Source organism: Stegastes partitus, unplaced genomic scaffold (genome assembly GCF_000690725.1).
Source record: "Stegastes partitus isolate 25-593 unplaced genomic scaffold, Stegastes_partitus-1.0.2 Scaffold1933, whole genome shotgun sequence".
NCBI lineage: Eukaryota > Metazoa > Chordata > Actinopteri > Pomacentridae > Stegastes > Stegastes partitus.
The window spans coordinates 21250-33613 of NW_007579664.1; the positions used below are offsets into that span (position 1 = coordinate 21250).

Sequence of the window (12364 nt, forward strand, 5' to 3'; positions counted from 1 at the left end):
CTCATTAATCAAACAAAACACTAAGATCAAAAATATGCTGTGACATCAAAATGTGCAATTTTACATTCATGGGATGCCACGCAACACCATCCAGTGAACCCAAAAGGTTGGGAACAAGTAGTAAATGAGCCGTGCTCTTTGCTGACTCAGAAAGGCTTTTCTCCGTCCTGACCTTGAAAAGCAGACAGTGCAACCTATTTTTGAATCTATTTGTACACTGCTGCAAGGGTCAGACATGACAGAACACTTCGATTCAAATGTGCCACTCCAAGTCCCTTCTTCTCTGCAGCGGATGATTTTTGAAATGAAACATGGCTTTCACAATCAGTCCTTTATTGAATTCATCAATCACACACCTCATAGTGACAGCTGGGTTTGTCTTTAAAGGTCTAGGACTTCATTACAGCTTGGTGACACGCAGTGCAGTCACCTGTTTGTTTACATTGTGATTTATCTGGTTTAAGATTTGTTATCAACATGACTGTGTAAACTGTGTAATACAAGAATAGGCAGTTGTGTTTGCACAGTTAATCTGGTTACACTAGTTATGTTTTACGGTGCTACCTAGAGGCAAAAATAAAAAGCAACACACGTGCAGTTTACATGTTCCAATAATTTACTGATTCTTTAATTCAGTGACAAATGTTACGCAAGTCACAGTTGCCGCGGTGATACTGTGTCTGCTCAGGCTTTGTCACACGGTGCCATGAGTGATCTGCTTATTCCAAAGATCCAAAGCCTGCCTCAAGCAGCTCCCTCTGCTCTATCTGACAACGTCGGGTGAAAGAGCTCTGCTTTGGAGTGATGTCACTGGCTGTCCTGGCTGAAGACAACTCCCACCTGCTTCCTGATTTCATCCATGATCTCCGTCAGTAGGACAGAGTCTGCCAGAGGCATCCGTGGGCTCTCCTTAAGTCCTGCAGATGAAGAGGAGTTGACCAAGAAAATCAGACTGAGGGACCAGACGTCTGTTTATAGCCGCAGTTAAATTATGCGCATATTCATAATGTAGCATAATTTATGGTAAAGCAGGGATGTAAAGATTATGCAAATTGAAAGAAGAAGCCAAACCAACGGGACTGTGATACAATACAAGCTAGAGGACACTCCAAGGACTGATAACTGCATTGATTAAGACTCAATCTGATGAGTGCATTCGTCTATAACCACACAAATTTTCATTAGAATCCCCAAGAATGCAACAGTTTCAATGAATTGCAGTGTCTTCATTTCAAACTCACTTTACCTTTGAAACAGTGGTTTGGGCTGTTCAAACAATTCCATCTCTTTGAAGACAAATACGCATCCTTCCTTTTATCATGACCTACCTTTAAGCAGGCACTGCCTCACTTCCTCCGCCTCATAGCGAAGCCCGGTGCTGTTGGTGAAATTCAGAGGGAGACACGGCTCAGGCAAGGGGTACTCCGTTTCCTTGTCGTTCACCACCAGCGTGGTGGGGCAGTGCATGGGGCCAAGGACCTGATGGGTAAAAAGCAGGCAAATTTTTTTGTGTGTATCCAGTCCCACGGCTTGTAAATCATCAAATGCAGTGGATATGGTTCTCCGTCTGAGTACGTCTGTTTAATTAAATGTGAAAGTAATTATCAGTCAGCTCAGTCTTTGCATGTCTCTGTCATTTCTTAATTAAGTAAAATGTTCCTGCACAGGCCTAGCATAGCATACTTTAATGGAGCCCTTAGTGCCGCTGATGACAGCATCGTTTGGAAGTCGAGCAGCGATTGAAAAGGTACAGAAGGCCATCCTCTTCCTGGAGAATTTCATCACCACAACCACTGACTCATCCACTCCTGCCAAACGGTTCGAAAGAAGAAAAAAAAAAGAAAAAGCGTTAAATAACTGTTAAACTAGTGAGCCGCAAATGAAGGACTAAATGAATATCATCACGCTGCTTCGGGTCACTTCAGATCTTTTCAATGTGCTTTTTCTTAGCACATTTTAATTAAATGAAAATGTGAAGTTCTATTCAGCTTCAGTAGCAGAATTTCTTGATTTAAAAATAAAGGCCAAAATACATAAAATGGAAAAACATATTCTCTGCATATTTAATAAACTGTTATAAACCCCACATAAAGGCAAGAAAATGCTCTTTAAATGTTTAGCATGATGGTCTTACACTGAAGGATATCTTTCTGTGAGGCATGCAGTTACATATTCCCCTGCCAGTTTTACTGTATTACTGTATTCTCCAGGGGGATTTGGATTAGTCTGACATTTAAATGATAAGTCTTGGATTTTCTGTGTGAAGAATTCTGCCCTGAGGTATTTACATTTTGGACAGTTCATTTAAAAAGTGATTTCCTGTGTAAGTTTCTCAAGGGATTCTTTGCTCTTATTTTCTTCCTATTATGAGGCTCAATAGCCAGTTTGTGATCACTGATTCGTGCCGCGTGGTTAATGATACCTACTTACGCCTCACGTCTGCTGCGTGACCTGAGTGCTGAATCATACCTGAGTCAAGCAGCACCCCTGTGGCCTGGATAGTCTCTGGCCTCTCGCCGTTGAACACCATCAGCACAAACTGCAGGCAGTAGACTCCAATGTCCAGCAGAGCTCCTCCACCCAGCTCCTTCTCCACCGAGCGGGGGATGTGGAGCTGAGAGGAGCCGAAGTAAGCCTTCACCAGCTTCACCTCCCCGACCGCCTCCTCCGCCAGCAGCCTGCGTACCTCAGCGTGCACGGGGAAACAGCGGGACCAGATGGCCTGAGAGGGACGGAGCAACTCAGCTTCAGAAAACAGTTTATACTGAAGTTTCACCTGAGCAGCAGTTTATTATTACAGCTCTTCACTTATATGACTACCGTGGCAGATGCGCACCGTGAAACATGAGTATTCCCAGGACGCCCCGGGTTTTGCGTCTTGCACGAGTCTCTTGGGTTTCACATGTGTGCACTCATGGTAGGATAAATACAAACTGTCATCATCTATGTTACATGATTTATACAGGACATGGTGTCAAGCAGCCACCTGCAGCGGGTTAAAGCAACAGTTTGACATTTTGAGAAACTGTTCAGCGTTAGATGTGAACATCAGGACCACCCTCATAGTGGTAATGGCAAATATGAAGCTACAGTCAGACCTAACTGACATAACTTGTAATACCAGCTCAACTAAACCTGATTAATTCACATATTAGATTTTTTATTTTTTTTTAATCTGTATTTAAACTAACAAGCTATATTGACTGTATATAAAGATGAACAAGATTTCCTGAACTCTGGCCAAAAATCTCAGCTAATCAAAAAATGAGCAAAGAGTGGCAGTGCAAGTAGAGCTTAAAGGGTTCCTGAAAATACCTCTGGCCTGTGAGAGTACTGACTCATCACTCATAGAGGCCACCTCATCATTTATGTGTAATTTTAAGCCTGAATACAATTTAAACAAGTGAATTGTGCAAAAAATCCAACCAACCCCTGTGTGGTTGTCATAAAAGGGAAGCAAGCTTCAAAGACCAAACCCCTTTATAACACCAGGCTGTAACCATGTTCATTTCTGGGGTAAAGTTGAACATTCTAACATGAGGATCTTTGGGAACTGGCTCTCTTTTGGGGCCAGTTTAAAGTGACAATTCATAAAACTGCAGCAGCAACTGGGCGGTTCTGGCTCCAGCTGGTAGAGTGGGTCGTCCACTAATCACGGGGTTGGTGGCTGAGCCCCCTCCACATGCCGAAGTGTTCTTAGGCAAGACACCAAACCTCTGAAATTAGTCCTGGTACCAGGCAAGCACCTTACCTGGCAGCTCTGTAGCCACTTATGTGGGAATGTGTAATGTGTGTGTGTGTGTGTGTGAATGTATGAATGGGAAATACTGTAAAGAGCTTTTAACAGCATTAAGGTAGAAAAGTGCTGTAGGTGCAGATCGTTTACCGTTTACTTACCTGGGCTTTGTAGCCCCTCAAATTCCATCAAGATTAAGAATAACAGCAGCATAATGCACATTTATATTACATAATACATTGGTGGGTTCTTTACACAGAGCCAATCAAGCTGCTAAACTAAGCAACTGTTTCGTATTCACCACAGAAACACAAATATGATATTGATAGTCTAACCTAATTCTCTGCAGGAGAATAAAGCTAAGCTGTTTGCCAAAAACAGAAACATAAAATCTATTTCTTCACCATGTTGCGATTATTACCTTCCAGTTTATATCCCTAAACTCTTTTGCACCTCGAAATCACCTGCATGTCGGCTACACTCAGCAAATGACCCCTGGACAAAGGTCTGTCTGAACTCATTTCATCCCTGAAACCTTACCTCCATCAGGAAGACATTGTTTTTCTTGGCTGCAGCGACAAGGTCTTTCACCTGTCTGGAGTTCATAGCAAAGGGTTTCTCGCACAGCACATTTTTCCCAGCCTTGAGGAACAGCAGACCAACTCGCCAGTGCTCTGTGTGCAGCACTCCCAGGTACACAATGTCTGTGAGGAACACAGATGTTTCGGTTTTAGTGACACTGACCACAACATTATCGCTGCCTGTGCAGCCATGTTGTTCCTCACTTTTAACTCACCAACATTCGGGTCATTGGCCAGCTCCTCGTAGCTGCCATAAGCTTTAGGAATGCCATGTTTCTTGGCAAAGTCTTTAGCACGCTCCATGCTCCTCGATGCGATGACTGCTATCTAAACATAAGAGCAAAAACACACACACTGCAGCTCACAAAGAGACATCCTGTGTGACACTGAAGATGCAGTGATGCTGTTTGTATTGAGTACCTGGTGATCTCCAGGAGGCAGCGTCTTCATGGCCACGCTGAAGTCATGGCTGATCTTTCCCGCTCCACAGAGTCCCCATCGAGTTGCCATGTTGAATTGGATGGTAAGTGACAAATGAGTAGGGTGTTGCTTTAGCAAAGATCTGAGCTGCTGGCGAGTTGTGACCTTGGGAAAGGTTGCGCGTTCAGGGGAAGAAACCTACTAAACTGTCACGCCTTAGAGCCGGCAGCTACAAGGCTCCTGCATTTATATGCTGGAGAGGCACAATGTGTCACCTTCCTTCTGCTCCCACCCCGAGGTAGAGGTTGTAACACACACACACAAACACGCACACACATCCTGCTGTCTTGTTGTGATGTTGCTGATACAGGCCTTTCAATCCGGGCTGAAGTTGTTTGCACCAGTTGTCTCCAACAATCTGTAACAGGAGTATCATTGGGCCTTTTGCCCATTATTAACATGCTGAAGGGGAGAAAAAAAAAAGCTCAGTTTAATGTGTACTGGCCTGGGTGAGGGTTCACCTTGCCCATAGGTCAGCGGTCTCCCAGAGCAGCACAGGTCAGGTACTGGAACCTGCTTTGTTTCCCGCTGGGAGAGAAACTGATTAGCCTGCGATGGTTTGACAGGCGCACAGAAGCCAATGATTAAACCAGAGTCTCGTGGGAGTTGCTGGAATAAATAGATATGCTGGGTTCACAGAATGCTCATGGAGCCCAGCGCAGGGCAATTTAACTGACCAGTAAGCTGAGCCAGGATGACTATGGAAAAGCATCAGCTCACTTGCCCTTGAGCTAAATATTATCTGTTTAGCCAGACAGGCAGTTGTGTAAACTTCCTGCCACATGCTGCCAGTAGAGGACACTGTGTTGTCAGCAGAGTTTACTTTCTCTCTCAAGCTCTGAGGATTTGGCATGGCTCATTGTAGGGAATTATATACAGGTTTGCAAAATCAGGTGAACCAAGGAGAAGGCAGATGCACTGACGTGTCCCCACCAGAGGTCAAATAGAAATTGTTGATTGTCTTATGCAATAAAAGCAAATATCAAATGCCATGTCAGGACAGTTACATACGAAAGCAATCATTTCCTCTAAATTGAGTTTACAGTGAGTGTAGTTGTGAAGCACATTTTGGATTCATAACCATTTCATAGTTCACACAATTTTATCGACATTAAAGCCATTATCTTTTAAAGTAATTGCAGGCCTGAGTGTATGATTTCTTCCCCTGCAGGTGATGTATGGTGATTGGATTTACACGCCAACACCGTGCCAGCAACATCTTCATTGTGAAAGAAAGGGGAATTTTATCAATGACTCTCCTAGCTGGCTGCTTTCCTTTTGTATTTCACTTCCAAATGAATTCTGGGAGCTGTGTGCCGTTGTCATAACAACAAGGTACCAGCTGGGCAATTTGTATGCAAATGGCATTGGGCTTGGCCTGATATCCCTGCCTATACCACAGGACCTGGTTGCCATGGGAATGCCCAACTCTTCTTTGAGTAATTTTTACTTTTTTTTCTTTTTTTTTTTTTGAAGAGAAAATACACAGCAGCAGCGTTTCTTTGCAGGACTATTCGGTGACATCACCACAGGTGTTAGGAGAAAAAAAAAGGCAGACGTGTGAGAGAGGAGGTGTAACCTGACAGGGCAAGTGCAACTAGATTTTGAATTGGTGTGAAGCGATGAATTGGTTCTGTGCTGCCTGACTCGACTGCCAGCAGATGGGCACACGACGCAGAGGCTCAGGTGGCCAGAGAAAGGTGTTCTGGACAGGATTTGAACGGGGTCACCTGACCAGCCCCTCCATCTCACCCTCAGCTGAGCCATGAATGCCCACTTCTAAACTTAACTTAAAACTCTGAATTTTCTGCCGAAAGCCTTCGCCCTGCACGGTCAAGGTCACGAGGAAAACAAGGCTGTAAACTGATCAGACTTTCCGTTTTAGTGACTGAAGTGCGGCCAGCATAGGATGGAGATCGGCTTTCTGAGCCCGCTGAGCCTGGCCCGGGGACGGGCGCAGACGGTAAAGACGGCTGATGAGCCGAGTCATTCAGAAACCTGGCATGCGGAAGGAAGCCAGCGCCTCATTAATTCAGCACGGCCAGGACGATTGCCTTCCACTCCTATCACTTCTCACTGTCTTTATTTGATTAAGAATTCATGCATCATCTCTTGTCCACGTCCCCCATTGCACCAGAACGTGAAAGAATGGCATTCAATGGGTCACGTGACCGGTCACAAGTTTCTTGAGAGGGGGTGGATCATTTTGCCTGTGGAGGTGGTTGATCACAGCAGACAGTTTTGCTTCACACATTGTCATGTCATTTCATCTGTGTGTCTTGCTGTCAGAAACATTTTGCCCCCCTTCGTCATTGGCGATGGCGATACGGGAGTGTTACAAAAAATAATCTCAGTAATGAGGATGCCAGTTCTTTAAAAAAAAAAATCTATTTTTGAAGAGGATTACAGTTCAAACATTCAAAACTTGCAAACAAATGGGATTTTTCTCAAGCTTACGTGTTAATTTAAAAAAAAAAAATTGATGTTTTTGAATTAACTGGTGAAGATAGCACAAGACACAATGCGGCTCTGCAACCCCAGTTACCATGTAACAGCTCCCTATTTCATCAGCAACTTCAAGTTAATGGGAAATAAAAAGGACCAGAGAGAGGCACCCTAATCCTGTTTTGATTGATGTAGATATGCAAAAGGGGTTTTTTTTTCTTCCCCCCTCCTCCAGCTGTCAGTAAAAGTGAGAGCCATCTTGATGCTGTGTATGTTGTTTTTTTTGTGTGTGTGTGAGGGGGTAGAGAAACGGTATTGCAGCAGTTATGGGAGCACCATCACTCCTTCATCTCTGTCTCAAGGTCACTGCAGAGGAAGGGTGACAGGCTAGACGAGCGCCAGGAGGTGCCAGCCATTTTGAGGGGAGGTTGGGAGCTTGATGAATCCAGGGAGGGAGAGGGAAGTGTGCAGCGAGGAGTAATAAGTCATTTTGTCAATGCTACAGCATGTTCTGATGTGTGGGCCGGGTTATATATATTTTTTCCATTAGAAAAAGTGTGATAGAGGGAGACTGAGAGGAGCAGGCAGAAATGGGAGCCTTTGAGCTGCCCAGCATTGTGCTGGCCCTTTGAGAGTCCTATCTTTGTCTGCAGCACACACACACAGGGAGGCTGAGCTGTGGAGCAAGAGCAGGCTGGACCAGAGCTGACTTAGCAGCCCTTCATCTGGATGTTAGCGCTGATGGGGAGGGGGGATGTAGAGTGAGTCCAGCCACACATAGAGCCATTACATCAAGTTTTCTTTCTTGATTTTAGGCCGCTCTCTTTGCATTTTCATGTTTTTTGTTTGTCTTTTTCTGACAAATTCACATCTGCCACGGTGAGGCGCCTCCTCTCCGTACGCCTCGCTGTGGCTGAACACCCTCAGCAGGCTGGTTATTATATGGTTGTTAGTTTTATTCTAATCAGTATTGTGCGTTTAGCCACAGATACTTGGTCCAAACTTTGCAAGTAGATACCACCCTGGGCAATATGACCTAATCCTAATCCTGCTCTATCCTAAACCATTATGCTCCAAAGTGAAGTAACTTTACACTGGCAGTATCGCACTGTGGTGTGTTCTGTGTTTATACCAACTAAACACCAAAAGTTCGACCAAAGTTGCAGGAGAACGGGCTTAGCAAGGTGAGTTTTCATGATAACAAATGTACGAAAATATGTCCCCCTTTTTTCCTGTTGTGTCTAATGGAGCTGAAAAAGGTTTTCCCAACCAGCAAATAAAGCCCTTTGAGAGGAGGTGGTGAATGTTTATTTCTGTTTAAGTCATCAGTGTTGTTGTTCCACTGGAGTCGCTTCTATCTGTTTCCATTATCCACAGCCTGAATCCAGGGAGCATGGGACACTCACTTTCTCTTTTTTCTTACTGTATCTGTCTCTGTCTCGCACACTTACAAAACAAAACAAAGCTGCGTCGCGATCCAAGTCCAGGGTGGTGCCACCTCGTATCATGGAGATTGTGTGAGGCGATATGAGTCCATCACAGAGTCCCTGCGGAGGTGAGAGTGGTAGACGTGGCAGGAGCCCAGACATGGAGTAGATACCAACTTCTATCACCCAGCTGATAATACCCATTTGGGCTTGTGGCATGTCCATTATGGAGTGTAGATCCGACGCCTCCGTGATGTTCTGCATGTCCAGCAGGGACCTGGTGTCAGGGTCATGACATTTACATGCATAAAGAAGGCTACAGAGGTGAAAGTCCCTTGATCTAAGGTTACAAAGTTGTTCCTCAGTTTGGTGATGATAATAAGCGTTGAACTGTGGTGCTGGATATAAAGAAGCATCATCAGAAATGATGATGACAAACGTTTTCAACAATGGAGATACCACCAAAGGAGTCTAATGACTTAAATGTATTCATCACACTGAAAGTGAAGAAACTATGAAACTAAGTGGACTCATGCATTCTTTATGAGGAGTTGTAATAAATTGCTTTATTAATAAATAATTTATTTGTGTTTTATAGATCAGAACTCAGTGAGGCTGTAGCTGCAGCTCTTTCACAGAAAGTAAATGGTCAAATCATCTTCTGCAGAGTTAAAAAGACAATAAAAGCTATTTTTGATACTAATCTTTAATGCATTGATAAATGACGTATTACCTATTAATAAAGCCATGAGTTACACGTTAAGAACCATTTATAAAGTGCTACAGAGAGGCTAAAAATACAAACGTTTTGAGGATGAGACCAGCTGGAAGGATTTTTCAAAACCTGACAACCCAACGGTTGTCCTTTCTAAAAGCTTATTACTGGGGAACATAACACATCCACCATTACTAAACAACTACTGCTGCAAGATTTAGAAAAATACCAACAAGCTGCTGCTTTTGTGGATTGCAAATTTAACCTCCAAGTGTGACAGAACTGGATTTCGAAAAATCAGTGATTAAACTCTTAAGTTCAGATTTAAACTTAAAAAAAAATAAAAATAAAATGAAAAAATGAATTCAATGGAAAAACTTCCTGAAAACATGGTAAATCTTTTTTCCACCAAATGACAGAAAAACTGCTCATTGTGACCAATGTAGCTGCTTCTCCCACCTTTTGATTTCCCACTCCATCAGTGGTCTGTATCCCCCCTGTTGGCCAGTCACACTGACTTCTCTGCGGGGAGGCCGAAGCCATTAAGCAGCCAACACACTCTGCTGCGTCTCCCTGTTTAATTGCCTGATAGGGCCTGTGATATTTTTATCAGCCATCCTGCGGCGGATGACTGCCGAGAGGGGAGATGTGTGTGTGTGTGTGCGTGTGTGTGTGTGTGTCTTTACGTGTCATGCCTCGGTACACCTCTGACAAGAGAGCTGCCTGCTTGCTGCAGGAAACCCTGGGCTTCTGTGCACCTGCATATCAAAATATGTGACCCAGCCTCTCAGCCGTGACATGGCACAGAACATCCATACCTAAATACAGCACCGACTTTGATACCTCATCATCATTGTGCACCGTGATAATGAATCACGTCTCCAGCACTTTGGAGCTTTGTTCATTTTTTATTTTTTTTGGTCACGGATAGACATTTTCCAACATACAGTGCACAGCTGTTCCTCGGCTATATAAAACGGGAAGACGTTTTTATGTGGTTTAAAAATGGCTCCAGAAAATGTGTTGGATGGAGTTATCACTCCAGGCTGCTATCAGTATCACATGCAGTGCTTTTTTTCCCTGCCTAGAGACTTAATATACAGATACACAGGTTACTCTGGCTTTCTCTCACGCTCACACACACACACATGGAGAGCGCACAGCACTTCCCTGCCGGCTGTTAGGTTTATTAACTGTATGCTTGTCCACAGCCACAGTGATTTAGGGCTTTGGAGGGAGGTGAAGGGAAGAAGTGTCAGTGGGGGAGCCGGAGAGAGAGAAAGAGAAAGAGACAGCAGAGGATCCTTATTGGAGTTTTAGAGCCTTAACAACCAGCCAACATAAAACCAGGGGAAAACCAATTCTCTCGTTTTTCCAGCTGAGTTTTTGGCAGGGGATTAGGAGGTGGATTTCACCTTGCTGGGATCTCTTTGAGTGCAAGCTTTGTCTTATGTGGGAATTATTGAATTCGCTCTGAAACTCTCTCCATGGGGTTTAAGACATTTCACTGCGGTCACTCCACACACTGATTGGATACAGCCCGTTAGTCACACTATCTCACAAAGCGAGCGCATTGTCTCCTAAAACGGTGTAGGTGTAAAACCATGAACCCTGGAATGGATGAAGGAAAAAAATTATTTGATTCTAAGTTCCGGGGCGGATTTTTTCTTCTCTTGTGATATATTTCTCACATGACAGCATTAATCTCAGTCAGACAAAATGCTACTCAAACAATACGATTACAAGATTCATATGCCATAAGAAACAAAGTTTAAACTGCACAGCTTGAATAATTGTTGTAAGAAAGTGAACTTGAATCTCAAGAGGATCAAATACAATTTCAGAGCAACAAAACTCAGTGTCAAAATATCAAAATATTATCATTAACTGATAATATTATTAAATATTTGCAGTTATAAGCTCATTAAAGTTCAGTTTCCATGTGATAAATTTAAATTTAAGGTATTCAAATTCCGTTTCTAGTCTGTAAACTCCTTGTTTACAATCAGGCTTTGCATTTATTTGGCAGCTCATATGAGGTGTTAACAGGAAACAGATTACGCCTCAAGTCTTGGTAGTTGTCATCCACCTGAGTCTGAGGTAGATGTAAGAATCTTGTCATTTTTTGGAGGCGGCAGCTGGTTTTTCAACCTGAGATGGTGACATGTTTCTAGCAGTTTATATCAGTTCCAGCAAGCTAATTAAGTTCATGTTTACCCCATGAGTCAATTAAAACGCTGTCCCGAGTGACCATCTGATGTTTCGAGTCATCCTCCTTTAAAACGTGAATCTTGCCAAAGGAGTCTTAAAGCAAGAAAATGAGTTTTCACAATGTCACAGTAACCTACAAATATACACGGACATGTTCACTGTTCTGGTATAAAGCTGTTTTAGATGGGACTTTGTAGGTGACACACATCCTCGTGCTGCATCTTACACCACCTTTGATTATTGTGAACACTGACAAGCTAACATAACACAAAATATAAACTGCATATTTTTGCCACTAATCATCCTGTTGAATGATGAAAATGAAAATTTGTGTGTTAGTGAAATGTTGTAGAGCTGCTGGGGTTCATCAGTACTGCCGAATGGGATCATGAAAAGACTCTGTGTGCCTCTCGAGAAGATATAGTCACTATAGATTACAAATGATATGCCTATAAATGTAATTTTTAACCTGTTCAGTTAGACTACGCAAAGTGCACCATAGCCAACATTGTGTCACATTATTAATACATGTAAAACTGTGACTTAATGTGGCAATCACACAATACTGCTGTAAAAAAGTAAACTGAACCTGCTTAGATGGTGATATTTGTCACGGATATAGTTTTTCCAAGACCTTTTATTTTCCACAGCGTCAGGTTAGAATGAAACTAGTGAAAAGGATGAAAATCAAACAGGAAATTTGCTTTTGAATAAAAAATATATAAAAAGTGTTTTACTTTATTGCCTTAACAATAGTTCTTATAAATAA

At 43.0% G+C, this 12364-nt stretch overlaps 1 protein-coding gene across 1 annotated transcript; it reads right to left on the reverse strand.

Annotated features, from left to right (window-relative positions):
* Positions 1-316: 316 nt before the first annotated feature.
* LOC103373231 (trans-1,2-dihydrobenzene-1,2-diol dehydrogenase-like) lies at positions 317-4851 on the reverse strand. Its single transcript, XM_008303077.1, has 7 exons — positions 4738-4851; positions 4533-4644; positions 4277-4440; positions 2470-2722; positions 1684-1808; positions 1329-1479; positions 317-917 (listed from the first exon to the last, which is right to left on the reverse strand). Exons 1-7 carry the CDS (start codon positions 4825-4827, stop codon positions 808-810), a joined length of 1005 nt encoding a protein of 334 aa, XP_008301299.1. The 5' UTR covers positions 4828-4851; the 3' UTR covers positions 317-807.
* Positions 4852-12364: the final 7513 nt, after the last annotated feature.

Excerpts from the sequence above, each read along its gene's own strand:
- LOC103373231 (XM_008303077.1), bottom strand. The coding sequence starts at position 4,827 with ATGGCAACTCGATGGGGACTCTGTGGAGCGGGAAAGATCAGCCATGAC. Across the intron at positions 2,723-4,276 it reads ACAATGTCTTCCTGATGGAG|GCCATCTGGTCCCGCTGTTT; the intron begins GTAAGGTTTCAG and ends CGTCCCTCTCAG. Across the intron at positions 1,480-1,683 it reads GCACTAAGGGCTCCATTAAA|GTCCTTGGCCCCATGCACTG; the intron begins GTATGCTATGCT and ends TTTACCCATCAG.